Genomic DNA, 27,864 nt, shown 5'->3' on the forward strand with positions numbered 1-27,864 from the left:
CACCCGACACCAGAATTGCTCAATTGCCAAAAATCCCACGACTTTCGTGGTACTCCGCATTTTGCTCACAAGGGGGATGTTTGTGCCTTTTAACGGATGGGAACCACAGGAGCATCATTCCCAGCTCCTCACTGGTACCAGCACAGCTCCTTAGGGGTGCTCCCCCACCAAGAGCTTATGATTTATTGTTACATGTGAACACATCCTATTAACAGTTACTTCAAAAGTGTTTTCTTGAGAAAACGGAAGAGAACAAAACTGTTCTTCCAGGCGCTATTCCCTTTGTTCAGCCATGAAGATACTTCGCTTGGCTTTTTTTTCCCTGTTTCCCAGGCAGGCGATGCTCTCTCTGCTGCAGCTGGCACAGCTGGAGCCCGAGGAGCGCTCGATGTCCTGTGCTGCCACAGAGCCAACAGCGAACCCCGGCTGCGGGAGCCCCCCGTTCCCGGCCCGGCTCCCATCATTCCAGGGATCCCCCCGATCCCGGCCTCCCTCCGATCCCGCTCCCCGCCTGGCTGTAGGGTCCCCCGATCCCAGGGCCCCCCACTCCCGGATTCCTCCCGATCCCAGGACCCCCCACTCCCAGCCTCCTGCCAATCCCGGGCTCTCCCCCCCCATCCCAGTCTCCCCTAGTCACAGTCTCCCCCCTATCCCAGTCGCCCCCCAATTCCAATTTCCCCCCAATCCCAGTTTCCCCCCAGTCCGAGTTTTCCCCCAATCCCAGTTTCCCCCCAGTCCAAGCTTTCCCCCAATCCCAGTTTTCCCCCAATCCCAATTTCCCCCAATCCCAGTTTCCCCCAATCCCAATTTCCCCCCAATCCCAGTTTCCCCCCAGTCCGAGTTTTCCCCCAATCCCAGTTTCCCCCCAGTCCGATCTTTCCCCAATCCCAGTTTTCCCCCAATCCCAATTTCCCCCCAATCCCAGTTTCCCCCAATCCCAGTCTCCCCCAATCCCCAATTTCCCCCCAATCCCAGTCTCCCCAATCCCAGTTTCCCCAATCCCAGTCTCCCCCCAGTCCCAGTTTCCCCCAGTCCCAGTTCCCCCCAGTCCCAGTTTCCCCCAATCCCAGTCTCCCCAATCCCAGTCTCCCCCAGTCCCAGTTTCCCCCAGTCCCAGTTTCCCCCAATCCCAGTTCCCCCCAGTCCGAGTTTCCCCCAATCCCAGTCTCCCCCAATCCCAGTTCCCCCCAGTCCCAGTTTCCCCAATCCCAGTCTCCCCCAGTCCCAGTTTCCCCCAATCCCAGTTCCCCCCAGTCCCAGTTTCCCCCAGTCCCAGTTTCCCGCAATCCCAGTCTCCCCCAATCCCAGTCTCCCCCAGTCCCAGTTTCCCCCAGTCCCAGTCTCCCCCCAGTCCCAGTTTCCCCAGTCCCCCCCAATCCCAGTCTCCCCCAATCCCAGTTTCCCCCAGTCCCAGTTCCCCCCAGTCCCAGTTTCTCCCCAATCCCAGTTTCCCCCAATCCCAGTCTCCCCCAGTCCCAGTTTCCCCCAGTCCCAGTCTCCCCCCAGTCCCAGTTTCCCCCAGTCCCCCCCAATCCCAGTCTCCCCCAATCCAGTTTCCCCCAGTCCCAGTCTCCCCCCAGTCCCAGTTTCTCCCCAATCCCAGTTTCCCCCAATCCCAGTTTCCCCCAGTCCCAGTTTCCCCCAGTCCCAGTCTCCCCCCAGTCCCAGTTTCTCCCCAATCCCAGTTTCCCCCAATCCCAGTCTCCCCCAGTCCCAGTTTCCCCCAGTCCCAGTTTCTCCCCAATCCCAGTTCCCCCCAATCCCAGTCTCCCCCAGTCCCAGTTTCCCCCAGTCCCAGTTTCCCCCCAATCCCAGTTCCCCCCAGTCCCAGTTTCCCCCAGTCCCAGTTTCCCGCAATCCCAGTCTCCCCCAATCCCAGTCTCCCCCAGTCCAGTTCCCCCAGTCCCAGTCCCGGCCCAGCAGCGCCCCCTGGCGGCTCGCGGCTCACAGCCGCCCGCTCCCCGCCCCCTGGCCCCGCCCCCTTGGCCCCGCCCCCGCCGCTGATTGGTGGGAGCCGCCGAGGGGCGGGAGGAGGCCACGCCCCCTCGGTGGTCGGTGAGGGGCTGGTTGGGGTCGCGCCAAGATGGCGGCCGGGCAGGGGGCAGGGGCTGGGAGCGGGACCAGGACCAGAACCAGAACCAGAACCAGAACCAGGACCGGGACCGCAGCGGCGGGGCTGGGGGTCCCGCGCACCTCGCCCTCTCCGTCCGAGCTTTGGAGGAGGCGGGCAGCTTGGGCATCCTCTGCCTCAGCGGGAGGAAGCTGCGCGACGACCCCAGAGGCGACACCATGGCAACAGGTGAGGGGCTCCCGCAGTGACGGGACGGGGCTGCGGGCCCGGCTGTGGCGGGCGCTGGGGACGGGCGGCGCGGGGGCCGTGAGGGGACGCAGCGGAGGCGGCCCTGTGGTGGCAGGGGAGGGATGACACGGGATCGGCAGCTCTGGGTGAGGAGCGGGGCCCCGCTGTGCGAGGGCAGTGCGGGACAGCGCGGAGGGCTCCGTGTTTGGGGGGCTTTCCCTGCAGGCAGGGAGTCCAGGGGCTCCCTTTTATCCGTGGGTAAGGATGGGGACTGGGAGTTGTGCCCGGAGTGGGGTGTGCAGCGTGAGGGGAGCTCCTGAGTTGGCGCTCGGGGGAATCAGAGCTCCGAGCGTGGTCGGGTTGGACCTTCAGGGTGTGGGATCCCTTGCAGTGAAGCTGCGCTGTCCCGGCCCGTCCTCGTCTCAGCTCAGCAGGAACATGGTTGCAAGTGCGGATGCGAGGGATGTGTGAGCGTGGCAGATGGTAAAAGTAAACCCTGGACAGCTGCACAAGCAGGGTCAAGTAAAGCCACCCCGTGCAGATCACTCTGCTAGTGGGAAAGCCCAATTGAGCGCATTTCTTGGTAACATGCGAGGAAAGAGCTCTTCACATAACACTAAATGAAATTCTGGAAAAGGAATCGTTCCTGAGTGCTAATTATCTAAGTAATTTTTTTTTTTCCTGAATATATTTCCCAACAGATGGATGCTCGTGGAGAAGGAAAACCACCAGGGATGAGAAGATCACTGTTGAAGCAAGGCACACTGCAAACATGACGTGCTCTTTCATGCTTGAAGCTGGATGAAGCTCCCTGTCTCAGCAGGTGGAAAGTGAAACCCAGGCCTGGAGCAGTTCTGGTGGTTGCTGTGGTTAATCCCCAGGCAGTGCTCCCCACTCCTCAGAGACTCATGGCACTTTTGGGCTTTGCTCTCTTTGTTTTGATGACCTCAGTGCCACATTTTACACCCAAGTGTGGTCCAAGAGCCCTGGGGCAGCTCAGAATCCTGCTCCACCTTCACTGCTGGCATTTCTTGTCTGGACAGTTCGGTTTTACTTCATGCCTTGTGTTCAAATGCCATTCCTTACTCCAGCTCTTGCTGAGGACACTCAGTGAGTTGGGGCTGGGCCCTACCTGGAGCAGAGAAAGACAGGATTGCAAGGAGCTTCCTTCCAAACTGGGAAAACACAATGACCTTGATGAGACAGGCGCTGAGACTGTGCCCACTGCCTGGCAGCCTGCCTTGGTCACAGCTGCTGGGGCACAGTCTGCTCCTGCAGCCCCTCCCTCTCTGCCTATCCCCTCCCCCTGGAGTCTCTATTTCCTGAAAATAAATGCAATTTCACCCTCCAAAAGTTTGCTTCAGAGTGACAGAGGAAAAGCTTAATAAAAATGCAAAGGTCACATTTTCCGTGCCTCCTAAAATAATACGACAGATCCAATTTCTGCATTATTGAGTGTGAGCTTGTTTTCTTTTCAGGTGCTTCCTCACTTACCTGGTACTCTTTTTCTTGTGCTGCACAAGCACATGGCTGCAGCCACTCCTGAGAGCCTGTGGGCAGCAGCTCTCTGGGACCAGTAGTTACTTAGTGTCTTGGCAAAAGATGCCCTCACCCTGCAGAAATAGCTGTGTGAATGCTCCTCTCTTGATAAACATTTTGACAAAAGCCTGTGTGTCTTGACAGAAAAATCACTTTGAAAAGGACATTTATCATCTCATTCTGTTTTGAACTGGAACAATCCTCAGGCAGAGCAGAGACAAGCAGGATTTCTCCCAACAACCCCACTGTCCTCACATGCCGTTGGCACTCCAAGATAAGACTGCAAAGACATTGCTGCAAAATGTCACTAAAATCTTCAAGGAAGTGATTTAGCATTAATAAAAAGGCAGATTTTGATGGAGATGGCATTTCATGCAGCAGATCACTTTTGGTTTGTAGTTAAAAGCTAGTGGAACAGAGTGTGTGATCACTTGGTATTATAAAAAAACTTCAAAAATAGCGTATTTGGCAAAAGTGACAAACTAGCTACAGTAACTGAGCTATCAAAGACAGTTACTGATGGGGTAATTTGGGTTATTTAAGTCTGTTCTGGGAAAATGAGGATTAGGAAAAGCCATAATTAAAATATGCAAAGCCGACGGGGAATAGAGAATAGATATTAAGTCACTTTAAATTAGTAATTCATGAGAGGGTGGAAGGGAGCGAAATGGATGAAATTATGTTCTGAAAGGGCCCTGATATTCCATTGTTGCAGAGAGAAAAGCTATTCAGAGCCTGAGTGCATCTTCTGTGCACACAGAAATTGGATAGGAGGAGGATTGAAGAGCTGTACATCCACTGAGGGAGCCGATCCTGCAGCTTTCCCACAAATCCGAGGGAATATGCTTTTGCAGGGGCATCAGGCGTTTTCCAGCTGCTTTGTGTACATTGACAGCAGAGAACCTGCAGAGCTACAGGAGCTCGACCAGGGGAATCCTCAGCAGCAGTGCTACAGCTCAGTGGTAGGATTGTGAGAGCTGAGAGGCAGAGTCTTTCCCCCACAGTGTTCCCTGGTGTGCTGAAAATGAATTGCATCAGGGTGGGGTTTTACCCTTTAATCAGAGAGCAGAGATCATTTCAGCAAGGTGTTTGTGTTACTGAGCATCAAAAGTCCTGTGCAAAGCTCCTAAAGGCACTGTTTTGTCTACCAATAGAGAGGAGTCTTGTTATGGAGTCAAAGAATCACCAGGAAAACGAGCTGAGCCTTTCATCATTACTCCATGGAAGCGCAGAGTTGATTTCCAGATGAGCTTCATGCAGAAATACAAGCTTTACATCAGGAGGAAGGTTGACATCTCACTGCCTTAAAGGGATGTCAGGCTCCAAAATGAGAGCAAAATTGAACATCCAGCTGGTCAAGAATCAGCCTGGAGCTGTTCCACAGAGTGTGAACCTACAACAGCTGCCACTGTGATGTCAAGGGCCCATTGGGGTGTCAGTGAAAGGCTGACAAGTCCCCACAGTGCCAACAGGACACTGCCATTCCTGCAATCCAGAACTCCTCAATGCTTCCCTTCTGCTGTCATTCCACGAGGATCCTTCTCCTCCAGGATTTCTCAGTGGGCTGCCTGCAAACCAGCAGGGGGTTTTATCTGGCTTTTGGGTTATGCTGGTCTGCAAGCTGTAGCACAGCTCTGCAGAAATGATCCGGAAAATCTGTGCTGCAGCGGGTGATTTTCTGTCTGTCACAACTGCAATGTGTTTTTATCCAGATAAACCCTGGCTGGTGACAGCTCATCTAGGGAGTAAGTAGTGCTTTCCCTAGGTGCAGCATATCTGGCTCTGGGGTCGCTGTGTTCTTTATGCTCTTCCTTAGGAACTGAGCTGATTTTGGAACAAAAATGCCAGTAAGATGCCATTGGTTTGGTAGAGCTCCTGCCAACACCTTCTGCTGAAAGGAGTGTCTCAATGTGGGCAGCATTTGGAATGTGGGGAACCCTGAGGGGATTCCATTCCCTACACAGGACAGTGTGGGGAGTCTAATTCCCTCACTTTGCTGCTTCAGCCAACTTCCAAAATGCAGACTGGAAGAGCTTCTCAGAACTGCTTCTAAAAAATGTGCAATTATCTTCAGGACTGAGGGAAAACATCTTTTTTTTCCCCCATAATTAAAAGATTTCACTAATGACAATGTGTGCTAAAATAGCCATGACCCCTTCATGCGGAAATACAACTTCCCAAGTGTAACTCCTGAACCCAGGAGCTGTTCCTGTGCTGTGTCAGAATAGAACTCGCGTGGCTAAGGGGGATTTTGGGAAAGCTTTTCTAGGGAAACATTTTCAGCAAGCTAAAGAGAACCAACATATGCAATTTAATAACAGAAAAACAACAAAAAAAACCACCCAAAACAAACAAAAAAAAAAAGAAAAAAAAGAAAAGAAAACTGCTTTAGCTCTTGGGCAGAGCAGAATCATTGACTATTAAAGAACAATTTGCATTTTCTTGACCAAGTTTCTATTTATTTTATTTACTGATGAAACAGCACCAAAAAAATAGACAGAAAACCGTAGAAAAAGATTAATCTGGTATTTTGTCCTGTTCTGCTGCTTACTGTGGAAAAGAACCGTTGTTCCTGGAGGGATGTTGTGAAAGAAAAATGCTCTCCTCTTGGGGCTGACTTGTTCCACGGAGGATTCCCCACAAGAGGCAGTTTTCTAACAGCATCTGGTTCATCTTCTCTTGCCCACTGCAGATCGGATCACCCAATTAAACAGAGGTAGATACAGGGCAGCCCATCCTTTGGTGAGTGGGAAAAGAACCTTTGACATTTCTAGAGTTTAAGAACTGTGGAGCAAGCTGTGAGCTTTGCCTGCTGCAGCAGTGTGCCAGCCTTAAAAATGTCCATGTCTGGTTTTGCAGCAGCAGCAAAGGGATCCCTGGCTGTTTCCTCATTTTCTGTTCAAAGATTTTAAACAGATGAAAGTCTGGTTTTGCAGGCAGAGGATTGCTGATTTTAGCCATGGTGGAATATCTCGTTCAGAGCAATTTTCAATACTGTCTAATTAGCCCACTTCAATTTAGTTTTAACAACTTAGAATCCCATTTCTATCAAGTTTCTTGATTTATCTTTAGTGCAGCTGGATATATAGCTGAATATAAATAAGGTTATAATTGATAATGGAACTCACTGGAACCATTGAAAGGAGGTTTTAAATAACTATGCATGCTAATAAATGTTGGGTTGCAGTAGCAATCTTAGAGAGAGGAATGACATCCACGTTAATATTGACCAAATTTATTAGGGTTAATATTAGTGCAATAAATAGCAAATGACTGAACAGGGCTTTCACCTTTTTTTCAAGGGCTAGAGCAGCTTCATGCTGGGTTTGTGAGTACACAGCAGAGTGTGTGGATAATAAACTTAAAATCCTTTGAACATTCACACTTCAGATTTTCACTTGATGCCACTTTCCTTGTCTTTAATAAAACACACTTTTCAGAGGAAGCTTGAGGTTCACCAGAGCAGAGTAAGACTTCCCAACAGCTCTGCCAGGGGTAGGGACACCTCGGCAGATGCTGTGGTGTTTGGCAGACACAGCAGTGGTGAGACAGTCAGGATGTCCCCACGTTACCAGCTCAGGTCTCTCTTTGCTGTGAGATGTCCCTCACTGGGATTTCTACTGGAGCCAAGGGATGACATTCTAAATAGAGCATGAAGGTGTAGAATGGTGCCTTTGATTTGCTTCAGTTCTCTAAGTGGCCCCAGCTTTAGAGCAGTTGGGAAACACAGCAAATTTGGGGCAACTTGATGCAATGCTCTGCCTCTGCAGAGCAGCAGCTGGGGCTGTTTCAACCTCCCATAATTTATAGATATTTAAGTTTTACTGTGACACGTGTCACAGGGAACTGAGGCTGTAGGAGCATGTGCATGTCTAGATCAGTTTCTGATGTCGAAGCAACTCAAAGCTGTGTGTAACTATCAAACCTCCCAAGTGCCAGAATGAAGACTCTCACTCATGTTACTGACTGTCCCCAGGCCACAATACTGCCACCAGAACCTCTGCTGGCTCCTTCCCTTCCTGGAGAAGAGGATAAGGAGGAGGAGGTGGACAAGGAACCTGCAGCTGCAGAAGAAGAAATGGCATCAGTAAGTGCCAGCTTTGGTTACCACTGGTGCAATTCAGAGCAGCAAGCTTCTGGTCAGAGAGGAGCTGGAGATGCTGAGGGCTCAAGTCCTGCCACAGTGCTTCACCCCAGCCACTGGCACCTGGAAAATTGGTTTTGAACTTCTCCTTTTAGTCATCAGTTTCCCTTGCAGGATACAGGAGAAACTGTCTCCTGGGCATACCTGCCCCTCTGCACAGACTGTTTGAGAAAATCCATGAAAATTGAACATGGAACTGGCCGTGAACTTGTGTAAAACCAGCCTTCTGTTTTCGTTCATTCAGTTTGTGACGTGGACAGCAAAAAACAGTTTAAGAGCACTGGATGTGGCCAACAGCATCTTCCTGAGGGTTTGCACTTGAAATGTGAGCTCAGGGGATCCCTGCAAGCTCCCTTCCTGACATATTTCTCCTCACAGATCCACACGAGCTCTCTGCTGGGAGATGCAGGAGCTGAAGAAGACACATTTCTCCTGCGTGACACCTCCAGCACAAGAGCTCGGAACGAACCCAGGGTCCAGCCATGGGAGAAATCACAGCTCACAGAGGAAGTGCTGGAGCGACTGAGTACGTGTGGTGTGCCTCTTGTCTGGCAGAGAGCAGTGTGGGTGTGTGTCCCTCAGCTTCAGCTGTGCCCAAGGGACAGAGGAAGCAGGAGCTCTCAGGAGTCCCTGAGGGCAGCTCTGACTGGGTTTGGTTTCCCTGCGCTTCCATCTGTGCTGAAGGCAAAAGCAGAGATTGTTTCTGGTTCAGAAGAAGGTGCTTTGACCTAGTGAATGAACTACTGAACTGCTGGGTGCTGATGACCAAATCAAGCAGAATATTTGGGTTCCTAAATTCTCTTTAGTCTCCTGATAAGTCATCGGAGCAAAAATGCATCACAGCAATCTATTAGATTGAAGACAAGCAGTGTGGTTCTTCAAGTGGCACAGGCAAGGTCATCATCAGAACTCAGCCTGGTAATCAGTGATGAGGGTCTTGAATCTTAAAGCCCCATCATTACTGATTATAACATGAGATGCTGTTCTTTAAAATCATAAAGGCAATCTTCTGGAAACCGCTGACAGTTGGGAAGATCCCTTCCTCTCCTGGCAACACTGTTCACCTGTTCTTAAAAATTAATCCCAGAACCCAAGATACATTTAATCTTCAGAAATATTAAACCTTTTGTTAAATCACACAAAGTCTTTATTCCCAAATAAAGGCTCTGTTGTCATGTTGTTCCAGCTCTCTTAAATGTTTGTAGAAATCAAACTCTTGCTTTGGTACCTGTTCTTTTCTGATTTCTGTCTCCTGTGGATATTTCTCCACGTGCTTGGTTTCCTGTCGGGGTAACTCTTCAGAGGGCTGTAGAAAATCAGAAAATCTGTGGAGCCATTTGTGCTTTGGAGCTGCCTCTGTCGTTGTTGCTCACAAAGGGCTCACAGTGGGGCTGCATTTCAGATCTGCTGGAAGGTGGTGTCTCTGTTTGAAGTGATTTCGTTTCTTTCAGGGAGCATTGTGACCGAGGGGGACCCTGTGACGAGATACACTGAATTTGTTAAGGTTGCCCAAGGGTAAGTCCAATCGCAGTTACTTCTACAAAGTCATGGACCAGGCATTTTGCTGCTGTAATATCAAGTATGAAGCCAGGCGAGCTCCAAACATCATCAGCCACTGGGTTTAGATCCTCCCATCTCTCAGTACAGATCAGAATTAATAACTGTGGTCAGAAGGTGTTGTCAAAGAAAACTTGATGCTGGCAGTCTCTCACCTGCAGCACCCAAAAGATCTCCCATCCCTCAAACTTTTTTGCCTAAAAGAGCACCTTACCACCTCACAGCTGTCAGGTAACAGTTCTCAATAACATTTACTTCAAATATTTTGCTTAAAAACTATTCGGTAATCCAGATTATAACCACATAGTTTAGCAAATGAAACCAGAGATGAAATAATAAACTCTCACTCTGTCACACAAAACCCCACCCTGTGTAGTCTGCAGCATGCATTCCCTGGGAAAAAAAATACACACACACAAAAGAAGGAAAAAAACCCCAACACAACAAAGCAAAATGAAAAATAATTAAATATATTATTTTCCCGGTTTTGTAGGCACACCCTTCCCCTGCCCTTAGGTTTTGAAGATCTGTGCACCAGCTCTTTTTGTTCAAGTCGAGCCTCAGTTTTCTCCTGGACACCCTGCATGGCAGAGGGCTGCTGGGCTGCTGTGCAGCTTTTTGAAGAATAGATGAACCGAGGTGTTTTAAAACACTCCAGGCAGCACAGATCTCCTGTCTGGGCTGGCTTTCATTCCCAGCACCTAAACTGCTTCTCCTTTCTTCTCCTTCTGCTTTTGTTTCCAGGGGTTTCGGGACTGTTTACAAAGCCATCGACCCAACCACAGGAGAAGTGGTGAGTCCCAGCACCCCCAAGCACATTGTGCAGCTTTTCAGGGTTTCCCTTCTGCTGGGAGCTCTGCTGCACCTTTGGGTGGCCAGTTGAGCTTTCCTGCACAGGCTGCTCCTCACAGACCAATGTGAGCCTGCAAAACACATTTTGGAGAGACTTTGTTCCTACTCAGTACCAGAAAAACACAAGAGGGGCAGTGGTATCCTACAGAGAAGGACATAATGAAGGCTTAAAATACCAGAGAATGGGTTATTTCTTTAGAAACCCAGAAAATAATTGCAAATCTAAACTGTGGTACAGAATTCTCATTGGAGTAGCAAAATCAAAGTTCAAGAAGTTAGAAAATTCGGGGATTGTGGTTTGTTTTTTTTTTTTTTTTTTTTTTTTTTGTGTGTAACTGTTACGATCTTTTAGGGTGGGATTTTATCCATCATGTACTGAACGTGTTTGCTTTGTTATGCAACCAAGGCCAGCAGCAGCTGTTGAAATAATGGCCAAACCCCATAGAATTGCTAAAGGATTCCCAGCTGTTTTGATATATTTTCACAGTCACAAAATCCTGCTTGCAAAACCTGTGTGAATAATAACAGAGGTGATAAACTGAGGCCATGGGGGAAGCACGTGGGTGCAGGGTGTTGTCAGAGATCTGTGGTTGATAGTTTAGGGACAATTTGTCCCAAGTTTACAAGGCAAAATATCTCTGGCAAATGTCCTCTAAGTAGCACCCAAGCAAGTGGAGAAATCAGCTCTTTCCTGTTGCTTCCTGTGCTCTGGTGTCTGATCACAAGGTCACGGGGCAGTTTGGCACAGCCCAGCCTCATCATTCCAAAAACACTCGCTCCCTGTTCGTTGTGGTCCCCTGCAGCAGAACTTCTCGAGCCCACGGTCTCCAATTTCATTTTAGGTGGCCTTAAAGAAGATGCCTCTCTGCAAACGGAGCAGAAAGGAACTCGTTGTCAGTGAGATCCAGATCATGAAGGAGAGCAGGCACCCCAATATTGTCAATTATATAGACAGGTGAGTGGTTCTGGTGTTTTCATGGGAATGTTCATTCACACACTGCAAGCCAAAGGTTAAAAAACCCCTTTGGGCACTGGCAGAACATGGAGCTCTTTCTTATTTCTTTGTTATCTCCAGTGGATGGGAGGGGATGGTCTCCATTAATCTTTTCTGGCATATGTAGTTGGAAATGCCTTTTCAAAAACCTGGTCTTACTAAAACAACAGTCTGTCAGCTCATTACCTCTGTGTTGTTTTGGGGTTTGGTTTTTTCAAGTTGATTGTATTTTCTATGCCTTAATGACAAGTGCTGATAAACCATCATAGAAATTATCTCCCTTAGGCTGCTCCCACCATTTTCCATTGCTGTGGAAGCCAGAAAGACTAAATTCTCACTTGCAGAACCACATAATTTGCCAGTTTTGGATAGATTTTCCTGTTTCTGACTGTATTTTATGCAATGTTTTCCAAATGGTTGGCCAACATCTGTCCTCAGTGGAGCACAGCCTCCTCCCATGGATAACTCTGGGAGTTGTGTTGCCTTGTTCCTGGAGTGAATGGTGGAACTGATAAGATAATGAATCAGTTGATGGCAAGTGTCCTGCTTCCAGACTGATGTCTGCTGTTACTAAACTGCATTTTTCTCTTGTTTGCCATCTAAGGCATCTCCTTTTTCATGGATTTGTCTTTCTCATTTAGACTGCACAGATTCCAAATATTGCAAGGCCTACAAGGAATGTCTCCATTTTATTCTGCCTCCATTTACAAGTGACCTGGAGACAAAACTCCCCTGCAATCCTTTCCACAAGGTAATTTAGCTGTGCACATTCATCTCCATGCCTTTGTTTTCTTCTCTCAGCTACCTGGTTGATGAAGACCTGTGGCTCGTGATGGAATATGTGGATGGAGGCACTTTAACCAGCGTTCTTACCCAAATCTTTATGGAGGAAAGAGTGATAGCTGCTATCAGCAGGGAGGTAAGGGACTCTGCTTGTGCTTCCAGTGGCTTGGACAAGGTGGGACAGGAGTAGCTTCATGTTGAGGGCTTTGTTTCAGTGCTGCTGTTATGATATGTAAAATAAAAGGGCATCTAAGTGAGCTGCCTGCCAGTACAGCTGCATTTCTTATACTCTGTTATTACACTCACACTGCCGTCGTACTCTCTTTTTTAATTTAACTTTATTTTATTTAACATTCTAAACTTTGCCTCTTTACACTGGAGCATGTCTGCACTGCATTCTTTGCCTGTAAAAGCAAACATGCTGGTGGCAGAAAATAGATTAAAATAGAGCCTTGTTTCTCACAGCCCTCAGCTTAAAAGGAGAGCATTGCACCCCAACTGGTGTTTGCTTCTGAAAAGTGACTGATGTGCTGCTTCCAAGTCTGCTGTTGAGGCCAACATAAAACCTTTGTCATGCAGCCTCCCAGACAAAACTGATCCACTTCATAATGAAGGGAGAGGTGTTTTCCTTTTTGACAAACCCTCCTTTGTCACCTGGAAGGAGAGAGCACAGCCACTGCAGCCATTCTGGCTGGGTTTGGAGGGGACAGTCTGTATCAACAATTGGTGTTTCACCTAGAAATTCAATCTTTTAGAGCCATTTCCTTTTCTTATGTGATGAAATGAGGTTAATTAAGTTTTATCCTCATGGGCTTTTTGTCTCAGTGCCTCAAAGCCCTGGATTTCCTTCATTCAAAGAATGTGATCCACAGAGATGTCAAAAGTGACAATATTCTTCTCGGGATGGATGGATCCGTGAAACTGAGTAGGTATTCTTGGTCAGCACAGCATCCCTGTGTTCTCAGAGTGGGGAATTTCTTGTGCTTGGTTTCACAGTTGAAGCTGGTTTTGCCAGTATTTTTGTTTTCCTCCTCAGCTGATTTTGGCCTGTGCGCTCAGCTGACCCCGGAGCGGCGCACTCGGTGCACAGTGCTCGGCTCTCCTTACTGGTTAGCACCAGAAATTCTGAAAAGAAAGGAATATGACACCCAAGTGGACATCTGGGCACTTGGGATCGTGGCCATTGAAATGCTGGAGGGAGAACCTCCGTACTTTCAAGAAAGCCCTGTCCAGGTAAGGTGCAGATACGTCAGACACCACTGCCTTGCCAGTCTGTGCCATGTTTCGTCTCCCATGAGCCAAAATCCCACTCCAATCAGCCTGAAATAGTTCCAGCAAGGCCCACTTCTAGAAATGATCCTGCAGAACATCTCATCAGAGGAGAAGTGACACGTGCCAGTGCAAAAATGTGCCATTTTGGCCTCCAGTACTGCTTGAATTCCTCCTGCTCTGTTTGATCTCTCTCTGAGCTGTAGCTCTGGATGACATCAGCAAGTTTCTCCAATTAGGAAATTATTATGGAAAAGCATTTCAAGTGTATCTGCAGGCCTAGAAGTCTTTTTCAGCTCTGACCAGTGCCTTTCAGGGAGGGTCACTGGTTTAAGTAATGCCATAATTATCTATTACACCCCCCAAAAAAAAATTCTACAAGTGTTTATTAGCAAAGCTACTTGTAGTAAACATAGTTTGAAGTTTTCAGTTTTTGATCCTAATTCCTTAAAATGAAATGATCAGGTCTTATACCAAATGAACAAGGAACAGTGGAGGAATGTATGCCAGGGTAAAATCTCATGACTATTAGCTGAAACCAAGTTAAATGCTGCACAGCTAATTCCTGAGGAAGGAAAGAATTTTGAAGATTTCAGTCTTCCACTCTTTTTGAAAAAGTTTCTTTACTTTTCTTGGAAGACCACGTTTGGATTGCCTTTGCCTTGTATAAGGCAGCAAACTACTGAGAATTATTTCCAGATCCCAGAATATTCTGAGTTGGGAGGGACCACGGGGATCACCAAGTCCAACTCTAAAGTGAATGGTCCATCTGGGGATTGTTGTTATCAGCACCATGCTCTGACCAGCTGAGCTGCTCTCAGGGTCATTATCACCACTGCTCTGGAGGCTGAAAATTCCCTGCTTCCTGACCCTCCAGTGTTGATCAGGGCCCCTTGAGAAGCCTCAGGAGCTATCAGAAAGCCGGGAGGGGCCTGCAGGGGAGCTGTCACCTCAGGGATGCTGAGTGGCTGTCCCGTGTTCCCTCTGTCCCCAGGCTCAGGACCTGATAACCCAGAACAGGTACCCGCCCCTGAGGATGCCCAGCGAGATGTCAGTTCTGTTCCACGCCTTCCTGCACTCCTGCCTGGACACCAACCCCAACATTCGCTGGACAGCCAGGGAGCTCCTGGAGGTAAAGGGCCAAAGGCTGCAGGGGAAATTCTCCTCAGCTCATCTCAGAGGCACCGAGTGTCCTCCTCTCCTGTTAATCCCCAGTCTTGGTGCTTTTCAAAGTAGAATCATAGAAGATTTTGGCTTGGAACGGACCTTTAAATGCCATCTGGTCCAACCTCCCTGCCATGAGTGGGAGTGGGGATATCTTCAACTCACTCAGGTTGCTCAGAGCTCTGTCTGACCTGACTCTGGATGTTTTCAGGTATCCACCACCTTTCTGGGCAACCTGTGCCAGTGTTTCACCACAATCAGCATAAACAATTTCTTCCTTAGATCTAACCTGAATCTCTCCTCTTTTAGCTTAAAACCATTACCCTTTGTCCCTTTGCAACAGGCCCTACTAAAAATGGGTCTCCTTGAAGTTTTGAAAGGCTGCAAAAAGGTATCCCTGGGACCTTCTCTTCTCCAGGCTGAACCATCCCAGTTCTCTTGGCCTTTCCTCAGAGGAAAGTGTTCCATGCACCCTCTGATCATTTCTGTGTTGTACTTTGGGAGTGCATTCAGTTTTAGCTGGTGGCAAGAGAACTGCAGTAGAATGGTGCCAGGTACAGAGGCCAAAAATGGTGGTGGTGGAAGAGGAACCCAGTCCCAGCCAAGCAGTCAAGAGATTTGGCTGTTCTTGTCTTGGTGCTGAAAACCTGCACCTCAGTGTTCTTCAGAACAGCACAGACCTAAATCCTACTGGGATCAACATTTCTTGGAGGTGCTGGAGTTCCCCGAGGAACAGCTCGCGCTTCTCTTTTCTGACAACTGAAGTAGCCCCTACCTTTAGAAAAAAGGAACCTAAGTGAGTCCTTTGAGTCTCCTGAAATGAAAAAAGCCCTGAGACAGCAAGTGGCATTCCCAGAGTGCTGGCAGAGCAAAAATCCCAGCAAGATGAAGACACCTTGATAAATTGATTAATGGGATTAATGGGATTACTTGCCTCTGAATGTTAAGACTGAGGTGTAGATGGTCCCCATAGTCCTACTTACGTGTATTTCTGGTAACCAGAGGAATCCTGCTTCATCTTGTGAGAAACTGGGTTTGGAAAGTAATGGTTCCTTTCTTTCTTTTTTTTTTTTTCCCTTTGGGCAGCATCCATTTTTACAAACAGCCGTGAGTCTCTCCGTCCTGCCTGAAATGATCCGTATAGCCAGGAAAGTCTGTGAAGCCATGGAAACACTTCATGGCAGCAGTACCAGCTCAAAGGAAAATCAGGAATAAGATTTTCACTCCTTTGGGAGATTTGCTCCCTTCTCACCCAATGGTTACATTCATTTCTGAATTGCTGGTTGTGTCTTAAAGATGCGAAGTCCCATTTATGGGGGTTTTGGTGTGGTTTGGAAATGGGGAAGGGTTTCCTTCATTCATCCATCAACTCTAGGGCACACTGCCTCTGGAATGCAGCCCACGGGCTGGGATTTTCCCAGTTGTGGTACTTCTGGATGAGGAAGAAAGTGCAATTGCATTTCCAGCCAAAAATGGGTGAAGAGTAGGGCAGCCAAAACATCCTGTTGGATACAGGCAGCCAGCTGGGACTGTGGAGTGTTTGGAGAATTCCCTGTCCTCCCCCCACCTGGCAGAACACGATGACACGAAAGATATAAAATATATAGAGATTATAGAGAAAGAAATGTATGTAACATAAATGGGGGGCATGCAAATGTACATAGACACATAATGTACTGTAGAATTATTGTATGTATAGATCTAGCTAGACTATATATTATAATACATAGTATAAGATATATTTTATAGGATTATAACGATATGTATAGTGTCTTACAGAGCTATGGACATACATGTACTTTGTACTTTATATTTGTACTTTGTACACATATATATGTGTATGTATACATATATAATATAGATATGTGGTATCCTCTGTAAATGAAACCCCGTTTTTATCCGGGTGTGTTGCACCCGGCCGCGTTCAGGTGTCGGTACCTGGCCGTGGTCACACCTGTGTTGGTGGACACCGAGCGCCCTCTCGCGGCCGCTGCCGGCGCAGAAATCGCTAAAATTGTAAATTTTTGGTAAAATTTTATTTAGGTCACTTCGTATTGAAAAGTTACAAAAGGTTGCAATGAAACATTTTACACCCACTTCCACCTGTTTTCATTTTTGAGGGGTTGACGGTGGCTTGAGCGTGTACATAAATGCAGCCCTCCCACCATCCCAAAAAACCAGCCCAAACATACCTTCCCACATGTTGATATTGTTAAAAAATTACAATTTTAACTAACAACGTTAGAAGCAGGCAGCAGCACAAGCCCCTGTCAACCTGCCCTTGCCTTGCTTCACCTGGGGTTCACCTGGGAAGACAGAAGCCTCTGGAAACCAGCAGAGCCAGTTGTGTTCCCAGGCTGGATCAGCTCCTCCTGATGGCAAAACCAAATACTCCCCAAAAATAATAAATGCAGAGGTCCAGACATCCTGCTTGGCGCCAGCACGGCTGAGCCTCCCGCAGCTCCCAGCACTGCCAGCCCCTCAGGGCAGCAGTGCCCAGCAGTGGTGTTCCAGGGCTGCCTGTCCCCATGCCACCGGGACAAACTGGGGGAATGTCTGGAGCTGGCATCATTATCAAGGTCTAAAAATCACCATGTCTATGCTCCCTACCCTGACTTCCCCCTGTGCCAGGCTGTAGGTGCCCAAGAACTGCTGGTGATGCTCCCTGTGTCCCACTGATGCTGGGGACAGCCCATTATAGAGGCTGGAATGGGGTGGTAGTGCTGGGATTGGGGGTCAGAGCTGTGGAGCTCCAAGGAAAGAGCCGAGGGACTCCCCTCCACCTTGGAGCTGAGCTGGCTTTGTGCCCTCAGCAGGCTCAGGAGCTTTCTCAGCCAAATCGTGGGGCAGGGAGGCACAAACCTCCAGTGCCATCTCAGAGGGGAACCTTTTTCAGGGCAAACACTGACCCAGGCCAACCAGCTGGCCAAGCCAAGCCCTGGGAATGGCACCCATCCCATAGGGAACACTGCAGGAAGCAGCTCCCACAGCCTGGAACAGTGTGTGAGGAACAGCAAAGCAAAGAGGTCTCAGTGCACGACTAGGGCAGCCCTGACATTTGCAGTTCCCTCTCGTCCAAGCTCTGGGTCTGTATAAGACAGTTCACGCGTTTTAAAAGGATAAATCTCAGTTTACAAACAGTTCTGAGAGTAAGCAGCCCCGAAGCCATGAGTTTACAGAGAGTGTCACTTGCCTGTGGGGCTTCTAGTTCACACCTCTTGACAAGTGCTCTGCTGTGCCAAGTGGCCCGAGCCCAAACTGTCTGGAAAGAGCTGGATTGAGGTCCTTGGTACATGCAGCTAAGCTGATGGCACTGCAGCATCATTCAGAGCCCCACAGTCCATCTCTGGCATGCCAGAGAAAGCATTTTCCTACCACAGCACAGATCCTTTTGGAGCCCTGAGGAGAGTTCAAAACCTTTTGTGAAAACATTAACTCTTGTCGAGAGCCATTTCATAAATTACAAAAATCGCACAGTGTGGCTGAAGTGGCTACGAAGCACACAGAAATCCAAATTTCCTGGCTGTAAAAAGGGCAGAAGAGTCCTTCAGCTTCACTTTACCAACCAGAATCTGCAGAAAACCCATTTCTGAGTGTCCAGCACAGAGAGCCTCGTGCACTGTCAGGGTCACTGCCTGACATCTTTGGGGCTGCCCGAGGCAGCACAATATCCAATAGGGATAACTTAAGAGAGGGAATTATATGAGTAGACCAATGAGGCGTCGAAGAAGGGAGAATTTTCCAGAACTAATACATAAGCAACTAGGGGAAATACATAAACATGAACTTATACATAAAGCTGGGTGGAGAACTCCTGCATCAATAAACTTAGAACATGTAAACTAAGAACCACTAGGAACATGGGAACTCATCGTAACCACGGGGTGACAATCAGACCTCTGTGTTCTGGTGGCCTGGCTGCCAGTCCTCTGAATGCTCTGCTGCTGTGGCCAGTGCCACCTGCACTGCAACAACTGCCCAGCATGGCCACCCAAACAGCTGCTGAGGGAACCCTGCCATGGGCTGCAGGGCCATGGGCTGCAGGGGAAGGCAAGAGTTGCTACCTAGACCCCTGTTGTGATGGAAATGTGAAATATCACCTATTCTCCTCGGTACCCAAGTGAAACTTCTGCGAACATCAGACGTGCCAGCAATAAATGACTGCAAAGTTTTGAGTGTGAGACCTGACACCTGCCAGGGCACAGCACCTTGCTTTTACAAACCCACCCTCCTCATGAGCTCATTTTCTCCTCTTTCAGGCTGGTGCTACATCTACCAAAACAAGAGGGTCGTTACTCCATTTTTAGCGTTAAGTAGATTAAACAAAGCAAGGAGGCTCCCATTATTGCATCTGTGCTCTGGGCAAACAGCTGAACTGTGAGGTGCCCTTCCTGCCTTTGGACAGGGATACAGGAATACCAAACTGTGAGTCACCAGCTTGAGGTGGAGAAGAGAAGAATCAGAAAGTCAATCTGAGAGCCTTCAGGTGGACAAAGCTCTTACTTGCTGGGTGTTCAAACAGGCACTGCAAGATCTGCCCCCTTATTTTAATGTTGTCCTGGCAAGACTGGTCATCAGGCCACGAGCTATGACTGAACTCCTTGAGTAGTGACATTTTCACCAAGGAAGTGAAATTTCATCAAGACATTTATATCCCTCTAGAGGGAAAAATACCCCCCTCCCAAAGCCAGCCTGGCAGTGAACAAGGGCAGAATGATAGGAATCCACCTCGTGCTTGCCACTCCCTCGAGCTGCTGGTGGGTGCCTGAGAGAGAGAGCTGCAGCCATTCCTGCCTGCACCCTCAACGATGCTGCTGGGAAGATGCTCACATCCTAATGAACTTATCCGCCAGCATTCCGTTTGGCCCCTCTGCTACTGCATGTGCTGTATTACGAGCATAGATACGTATAAATCTGCATTTCCCCCTCTCCCAAAGCCTCTCTCCCCATTACCAATGATCATGTGGAGAGTTGGAGGGCTTTTTTTTCCCCCCCTTTAAAGCGATTATGCTGATGTGCACCCTGTGCTCCCGAGTCCCCGGCGCGGCTGCTGCGAGGTGACAGCTCCGTCTGGCTCTGCGGGGCTGCGGCGCTCAGAGCTCGGCGAGGTCATCGCTGGAGAAAACCTTGACGGTGATGTGACCCGGCACCTCGGCTGCTTCCCGGCCGCCTCTGCCCCGCAGCCGCAGCGTCTGCTGCTCGCGGGGCTCACCGGGGGAGGCTGCCAGCACCGCCTGCCCCAGGAACTGGTCACTCAGGAGGTTGCTGTTCCAGACCTGGGGACGAGGGGACACAAAGAAAGCCGGCTGAGGCAGCGCTGCTGTCACACTCGGCCGGAAAGGGCTGTGCTCGAGAAGGGTCACCCCCGTGAACCCCTTGGAAAAGCAGCGAGGAGGGAGCGTGCATCTAAATTTAGCTAATTGTCTAGAGAGTGTGAGGGAGAGTCTGGATTTGCATGCTCATTTACATAGACTATGCAAATAAGGAGCGAAATGCAGCTTTTTTGCTTTCTAGGTCAAAGCCTGCCTAGGAGAGGAATAAAAATGACCTTTTTTAGCTCATCAGCAGTAAAACCTACCTACAATAGCTCCTCTGTGCTGCTCTGCCTGCCTGTGCTCACCTCTGCACCTCCTCAGTGCTCCACCTCTGCCTGTGATAGAGCCTGGCCCACAGCCTAGCCTGAAGACAAAGTTTTCCTAGGCTGCATCATCTCAACACCAAGCTCCATTTCTCCAGCTGAGTGCTGAGGTAAACAGGGAGGTCTAGTTCTCATAGGACTAGAATTCAGGGTAGAAAACGTCTTAATAATAGGATTAGCTTTGGTTTTGTTCCGAACACTGACTCTGGACAACACTTGGCTTTTCTCTGTTTCATCAGGTACCACATGGGGCAAAAGGGAATTCTGCAAATTCTTTCAAAGCCTTGGAATGAAACATGCCTTGGAATGAAACATGCCTTGGAATGAAACATGCCTTCTGATCTCTATAGTGCCATCAGCCGGTGTTTATGGAGGAGAAGCAGCAGCACAGCTCCAGGCAGGGCCCAGCAAGAGGGAGCAGAGCTTCTCACTCTCCTGGGTATCAGTCACACGAAGGAAAAGCTGGCCCAGTGAAGCCCAGGGATGCTGCTGTGCTGCCCTCCCTGCCCTCAGCAGCTGCCCTGCGTGGCTGTCTCACCTGGATGGTGACAGGACTGTCGATGTCCTTCCTGTAGAAGATCACCTGGGTGTTGAAGACGGGGTTGGTGGTGTTGTGCTGCACCGGGGAGCGCCTGCTTTGGTTGTCACACTTGATGAGCACATAGGGATCTGCTCCTGGAACACAATCAGCAGCACAGCTCTGGGGACACAGGATGGCAGCTGAGACAATCCCCTCCTGTGCCTGGCAGCAGCGCTGCCACTGAGCACAGGACAGGGCACCAGAGCAAGTCACAGCCACTGCTCCCTGTCCAGGTGAAAACACAGAATCGTGGCATGATTTGGGTTGGGAGGGACCTTAAAGACCATCCAGTTCCACTCCCTGCCGTGGGCAGGGACACCTTCCACTGTCCCAGGCTGCTCCAAGCCCTGTCCAACCTGGCCTCGGACACTTGCAGGGATCCAGGGGCAGCCACAGCTTCTCTGGGCACCCTGTGCCAGGGCCTCACAGGGAACAATTTCTCCCTAATATCCCATCTAAACCTCATACATGACCCCTTGCAATTGTTCAACATTTTAGGAATTCTTTGTTGGTTTTACACTGAACATGTTTATCTCTTATTAAAGTTGATATTTTCTTTCCTTTCCAATAAGGAGCAAGAACCGATTTGGAAACACCTGTCTTTAAATTCAAATAGAATGGGCCATTCCACTTTCTAATTAACTTTTAATTAAACAAAGTTTAAAAAGTTTTGTATTTCAACACAACTATCTCTGTCCATTTCTGTTGTTAATGACAGAATATCAGGTTTTTTTCCACACCTTGTTACCTCTCAGATACAGATTTTAAATAAACCTTGAGCATCTATAAGTCTAAGTCAGGCTCGTGATAGTTTCTAACACACATTTTTTAACCATCTACTCAATAATGCCACCACAGCCAGAAGGCAGCACAACTTTAGGCAACTTCAGCTTTTTAACAATCCCTACCCAGATGATTTCTCTCCAACACATCCCTCATTTACAAGATCAGGTATCAACATCTCACACGAACAAACCACAAAACAGCTGCATCCAAACCAGACGCAACCACGTACAAGGCAGACAGAGATTTTTCCTTCTGCTGCTCCGTGGTTACACCTGGCCAGAGCTGCCGAGGGCCGTTTCCCTGAGAACCCCTCACAGTTCCATGGCAGGTAGCAGGATATTGCCTTTGCTGATGGGCAATTGCCTTCCGTGTCACTGAACGTGCGAATTCAGCTCTGGGGCATGGGGTGGCACCGCACTGCCTGATCAGGGGTGGAAAAGCTGCCCTCTTTGCAAAGCGATTTGGAAAATGGATCTGATTAAAACGGGGTCTTGCCTGGCACCCCAATGGTGTTAACAGCTTTGTCCGAGGGCAAAGAGCAGAGCAACACCCGATCATTAACAGTAATTAAGAGATAGCGAGCATAAAGAGGGGTGGGGAAAGGACACAGAGCTTAAAGAGGTGACAGGCACATCTGCTGGAGGGATGAGGGAGCAGTTAACGAGGGGACTCCCAAGTGGCAGGAAAGAGAATATTTGAAGGAAACATTCAAATTCTCAGCAAGACCTCGAGAAAAAGAGGGAGGTAGAAAACGGACACAAAATGTTCCTGCACTGCACGACCCCATGATGGCAGTGCTGGATGGGTCAGTTGTTTTAGGAAAACTGGCTCCAATTCCAGAACAAAAGGAAGAAATGGGAGAGCACAGGGGGGATCAGATGTTCTCAGCTATGCATGGCCCAGTTCCGTGCCTGGTTTATTTACAGGACAAATGAAAAACAGAAAGGTCTGCTAGAGTGGAAAAGCAATGTCCTGGTATTGGCCATGAGATGAAACTGGAGCTGCTACTCAGGAAAGGGCTCTGGCAGTGGAAGGAGGGCTGGGTTCAGCTCTGGGGCACATAAATGGCTCCAGCTCTGCCCTGAACCCCACAAGAGCTCTCTTACCTCAGTCCTGGCCATGCTGCTGCTTTGGGAAGTTGTAAAAAAGAACAGTACATAGGAAATGTGTGAATCTGTAAAAGCCAGAAACACCTGAACAGTAATGACATTTCTAAGGCTTAAAGAAATCTGTGATCAGTAGTCTAAGGCTTACTTTTTGGGTTTTTGAGAACTGCACTGAGGATCTAACACCCACATCCTTCAGCACTGTACCAAAGCAAAAGGAAATGGAAAACATTCTTGAGGGTATGTTCCCAGATGCATTCCCTCTCCTCTCTACTGCTCTTACCAGCACCCAGAGAGCTCTGACACCCTCAGCCGCTGGAAAAGGGCACGGGACAAACAGCAGACACAGTGCTGAGACAAAAGCACTGCCCTGGCAATCACAGCAAGTTGTTTTGCCTCTTACAGGTGAATCTCTGCTTCTCCTTCCTTCTGCTTCTCAGGCTGCTCCCAAGGCAGCTTCCACTAAAGATTCTCTGCTTCCAGGGCTGTCACACACCACGGGCCTCAACACTCAGCTTAGAATATAAGTGGTGAAAGACAATTAAGTATGCAAATCCAACATGGAATGTCAGTAGGAAGATTTAAAGGTGCAAAAGCTGATGTGTTCTCAAAGAGAAACTCGGGAAAAAGGCCTGACAGACAGTAGTGAGAGCAATTTTTGAAACATTTAAAGGCTTGGGAATGAGAGATGAAAAATCCTCAAGCACAAAGAGCTTCCTCATCATCCTGCAGACCTGCCCCCGTGCTTGACTCCCAGACAGCTGGATCCACTTCAGAACACTAACTTGGAGAGAGGTACTTCCACAAGGAGCATCCAGGACTGAGTCTGGGCCGTTATTCCTGACAACAGCAAACCATCCATTATTTTGTCCAGACAGGGCAATGGATCAAAGACAGCACCACGGGGAGTTCTCCAATAAACATTTAAAATAAAGATTAAATAAACTTCCTCTGGCCAGGAGCAGGGCTCTGACGACAAGCAGCACTGAGCTATGCAATCCTCATTCTCCTTCAGTTTTGTTTATGCAGTTACTCAGAAATTTGTACTGAGCACAACTCTGAGATGACAGCGATGGGCTTTTGTGAAGATCAGTGCACTCCAGTCTCAAATCCCTGAGCTCCAGTGATACAAAAAAGGTATCTCTGTTCAGGCTGCCCTTACTTTCTGCACCTGCATAGCCCCAGTGTCAGGGTCTAGAGACATCCTGATGTTTTCAGGGCAGTTTGCCAGTCTCAGTCCTCAGAAGCTCCAGAATGAAGCATTTAGAAAACACGTAATCCTGACAGAAGAACCTTACTAATCTCCACAATTAGCTCTTCAGGAGGGTCTGGCTACTCCTGCCCAGTTATGCACCTGCCCAGAACTTGCTGCTTGCATCCGCATATTCATCTGATCTCTCCACTCATAAATCCTCTGCTTGGATAATTTCTGACTGCTTACATATCAACCCAAATCGTCTTTAGAGGACTGAAAAGCCAATTCCACTCTTCCAGACTCTTTTTCCACTTACCTCCTGATCTGTCTTGCTTCTGCAAACCCTCTGCAGAGTGGACTTTGATTTGGGTGACTCTGCGTGGGTAGCCACAAAGAAGACTCCAACACGTCATTTTAGGCCTATCTGCCTTCAGCTCCCTGAAAAATCATGGAAAAGGCAACCAAAGCAAAGAATGTCAAGCAAACAATCAATGGTTGTGGAAATCTGGTGTTTTTAGGACATGAGATTTGCAGTTTTTCCTCATCTGCCATTTTTGAATTCTGTGGTGCAAAAATGACAGATTTAAGAAATAAAAATAGAGCAAAGCAAAGTAAAACAGATTTGTGTTATCTTTGGCGTGGGAGCAAAAGTGGTGAAAAAACCCCAGTTTTAAATAAGGGAAAATACTATCAAATCAAGAAATAAATTCAGTGGGTCTGATTCATGAAGCACTGGTTCTACTTTTGCAGCAGCCACTGGTTTCAGAGGAGATGGTCACAGAAACAACAAGTATCAGCTGTAACCACAAGCACCAGTGCTCGGTGTCCTGACCTGGCCACTACAAGAGCCAAACAAAAAAGCCAAAAGACCCTAAATTAATTGTCCATGAGGTCCCTAACTAAACATCTCCTGATTGTAGGAACCCAGAGTACCAAGAACATTTCTCTGCCTGTTTTTAAGGGTTCTTACCCCCCTGAACAACATTGTTTTAGCTTCAAACCTTGGAAAAAATTACCAACAGTCAGACAAGAACTAGAAAATACAGTGGTGTGAATTAGGTGATAGACTACTATGTAAGATTGTCACAGGGTGAAAAATTCAGAGGTTTTGGGCTTCTCTTTGTAGTAAATAGATAAGAGTTAAAAATATCAAAATGGAGGATTGTTGTTGTTCTCTAGACCTTCTTCTCCTTCTTCTACTACTCCATGTTCTGCAGTAGAAGTAGTTTGGAATGATTGGATAGAGAATTCTGCAGTTCCTAGTCGTGTTACTGAATAATTGGTAAGAACCTGAAAATAATGTACATTTTTAGTAACTATTGGTTAAAATATCTTTAAAAGGCTGTGTAAATCTTGATAATTGGCTCTCACTCCTACTTTTCCTCCTTCCATGCTGTACCTGGGTCATGCTAGTGGCTCAGTTCCTCTGATAAAACTTAATAAACAACGATCTGGAAGCATTGAAACTACAGAAGACGCCTCGCTTTATCTTTTAAACTCCTTGCAAGGACTTTCAGCAAATTCTCTCCCATCAGGAGAGACTCGATTTACGACATAGTAAAGTGTCACCTGACCATGCACAAACCTGGAGATTCTCAGAGGTGCCCCTGATGTCTCCAGGGCCATTTCTGGAGCCACATGAGCCAGCGAGTCGGAGGTGTTGGAGGACAACCAGGCAACCCCTTCCACGGAGCTGCAGCCTGTGGGCTGTGAGTGCCACCCACCTGAGTTTTGAGGGCACATCTGTGTAGAGCCTCAGGATAAACCTTGTAGGGACCCCTGGGATGTAGGTGGTTGGGATGAGCACGTAGCGGCCTTGCTGGAGGGTCCTCCTCAGGAACACGCTGCGTGTGTTGGAGTAGGGAGACGTGGCCACTCTCTCCTGCACCGTGAGCTTGTGCAGCCTGTACCTTCTGTTATCCTCCACCTGCAGCAGGAGAGGGACTAATGCCAGCAGGGATAGCAGGGCGAACAGGCAGGATTCTCCCTGAGCACCACACAGCTTTTCATGGCCATGAAACACAACGTGCAGTAAAGACAAATCATTCGGCAAGTGTTTTCTCATCCGTTTAAGCCGTGGCAGGTCAAAGTTTGGGGCTGGCAAAGACAGGAACCCACTAAAAGAGGTGGGATGCTACTGCAGAGCTTGGAACACTTCCAGAGATGGACACACACCCTGAGGACTGCACCTGCTCAGACAAGGCTGAGATCACTCTGCCTCCTTTCTCTAGCGTGGAGAGAGCACTCCAGCCTTTCACAGCAGGCTCCCAATCCAGATGCACACAGCTGTATTTTCCTTGCCCTTTCCTGAATGCAAAAGCCACAGAATAACCATTCATGTTTTGTTCTAAGCCTTCAAGTTGTGCTTAACTCTTAACATCCTCTCCAGGGGACTGGTATTTGCCAGAGCACAGTTAAAACCTAAACCCTTCTCTCGAGCAGCTCTTGGGGCAAAGGCAGCCCTTCATTCTTTTCTGGCACTTCTCTTCCAAAGGCCTTTAGTCATGTAATGAGCCTGGTGTGTTAGAATGTGTCTAAAATAGAAAAATTATTGATCAGAAATAAAAATAGAGCCCTGAAACTTTTATGAAGGTGTGATTTTCTCTTTCAAGCCTTTCCAAATTGCAGGCATGAACAAGACAAGGTAAATATTCTGCTTTCTGCAATGACACTTTTCAATATATGTGGTTAACACGTGATTGGCAAATGAGTAGGTGTGATGCAGATGTCAGCATGTCTAACCAACAGGGCAGGGACACAGATTTAATGTAGTCCCAGGAGCTGTAGCAACAGATGACAGGATTACCCCAATCCTCAGTGAAAGAGCAGAAAAATTGCTGTTTCTTCACTTCCCTCCTTCTCTGCGTCTGGGGGTTTTCATTTTACTCAATTGGCCCTGAGAGTGCAATTAAATTACCTTTTGGGAGCCCTGTGGCTCCTTTTCCCATATATTCATTTCCTGCTCACTACTCCAGCTTTTGAAAACACTCTTTTTTTCTAAGTGGCAACAGAAAAACTGCAGACTTTTCAACCTCATTCACCTGGCTGTATTTGCTGATGAAATGGAGGCAGAAGCCTCCAGTGAGGAGAAAAAACCTTCCACGTTTTAGGCATCAATATTATTTTGCCTTTCTCTAGAAAGCTTGGGGGTAGGAGAAGCACTTAAAATTCTTTTGCAAGGGGCAAAACCGACTTATTTCAAATAAATGAAATTTAATCAAATAGAGTTTGAATTGAACTAAATTCAGTTTAGTTCCCATGGCCTGTGCAATGCCAGCTCTGTGCAGTGCCCACAGGCAGAGCCAGACCCCAGGATAATCCTGGCTCTGTCTGCCAGAGATCTCACTGTCAGGATAAAGCAGTGTTAAACAAACTGAACAAACTCTGCACCAGGAGTTTGGCTGCCTACCTTGAGTATTTCAAAGCCAATTGTGATGTTGTCTCCTTTCCCTTCTTTCTTGTACTTGCGGCGATCCTCCTGCTGTAAGGAGACCAACACTTTGTCCTCGGCCTTCTTAACATCAAAGATGTACTGGGAGGAGAGAGGAGAGAGAAGAGCTGTTGGAATTGCCTCAGGAGACTGAGGGTAAAGCCATCACCAGGGAAATATGTGCATACAAAGGGGGCAAATGGAAATATATCTGGGGGAGGAAGGAGAGTTCTCCACGTAACAGATATTGCCAGCAATTCACAGGTGGAAAATTAATGCTAATAATAAGGATCTTAAAACCAAAAGTATCAGGCAAATAAAAGGTATTGGTGAAAATGGTAATCCTAGTGATAGGACATGGGGGAATGGCCTTAAGCTGAAGGAAGGTGGGTTTAGAGTAGGTATTAGGAAGAAATTCTTCCCTGTGAGGGTGCTGAGGCCCTGGCACAGGGTGCCCAGAGAAGCTGTGGCCATTCCTGGATCCCTGGAAGTGTCCAAAGCCAGGTTGGATGGAGCTTGGAGCACCCT

At 48.1% G+C, this 27,864-nt stretch overlaps 2 protein-coding genes across 5 annotated transcripts in view; one reads left to right on the forward strand and one right to left on the reverse strand.

Moving 5' to 3' along the window:
* Positions 1-2,119: 2,119 nt before the first annotated feature.
* LOC104691726 (serine/threonine-protein kinase PAK 3-like) lies at positions 2,120-16,538 on the forward strand. The gene is made up of 13 exons (XM_039572118.1): positions 2,120-2,299; positions 3,001-5,583; positions 6,531-6,580; positions 7,815-7,925; positions 8,361-8,508; positions 9,434-9,497; positions 10,284-10,332; positions 11,234-11,346; positions 12,187-12,304; positions 12,994-13,093; positions 13,205-13,401; positions 14,432-14,569; positions 15,688-16,538. The coding sequence occupies exons 2-13, from the start codon at positions 5,481-5,483 to the stop codon at positions 15,814-15,816; spliced, it is 1,320 nt and encodes a 439-aa protein (XP_039428052.1). The 5' UTR covers positions 2,120-2,299; positions 3,001-5,480; the 3' UTR covers positions 15,817-16,538.
* An 80-nt stretch (positions 16,539-16,618) lies between these two features.
* The window catches only part of CAPN6 (calpain 6), a 50,759-nt gene continuing 39,513 nt past the window's right edge, over positions 16,619-27,864 (reverse strand). For all 4 annotated transcript variants that reach the window (XM_020584811.2, XM_019288152.3, XM_020584812.2 and 1 more), the window contains exons 10-14: positions 27,316-27,438; positions 25,631-25,833; positions 24,223-24,344; positions 20,778-20,914; positions 16,619-19,877 (exon numbers count right to left, since the gene is read on the reverse strand). In XM_020584811.2, coding sequence (XP_020440400.2) covers positions 19,695-19,877; positions 20,778-20,914; positions 24,223-24,344; positions 25,631-25,833; positions 27,316-27,438 — 768 coding nt within the window. In that variant the 3' untranslated portion in view covers positions 16,619-19,694. The remainder of the gene's footprint in view (positions 19,878-20,777; positions 20,915-24,222; positions 24,345-25,630; positions 25,834-27,315; positions 27,439-27,864) is intronic.

Source organism: Corvus cornix, chromosome 4A, assembly GCF_000738735.6.
Source record: "Corvus cornix cornix isolate S_Up_H32 chromosome 4A, ASM73873v5, whole genome shotgun sequence".
NCBI lineage: Eukaryota > Metazoa > Chordata > Aves > Passeriformes > Corvidae > Corvus > Corvus cornix.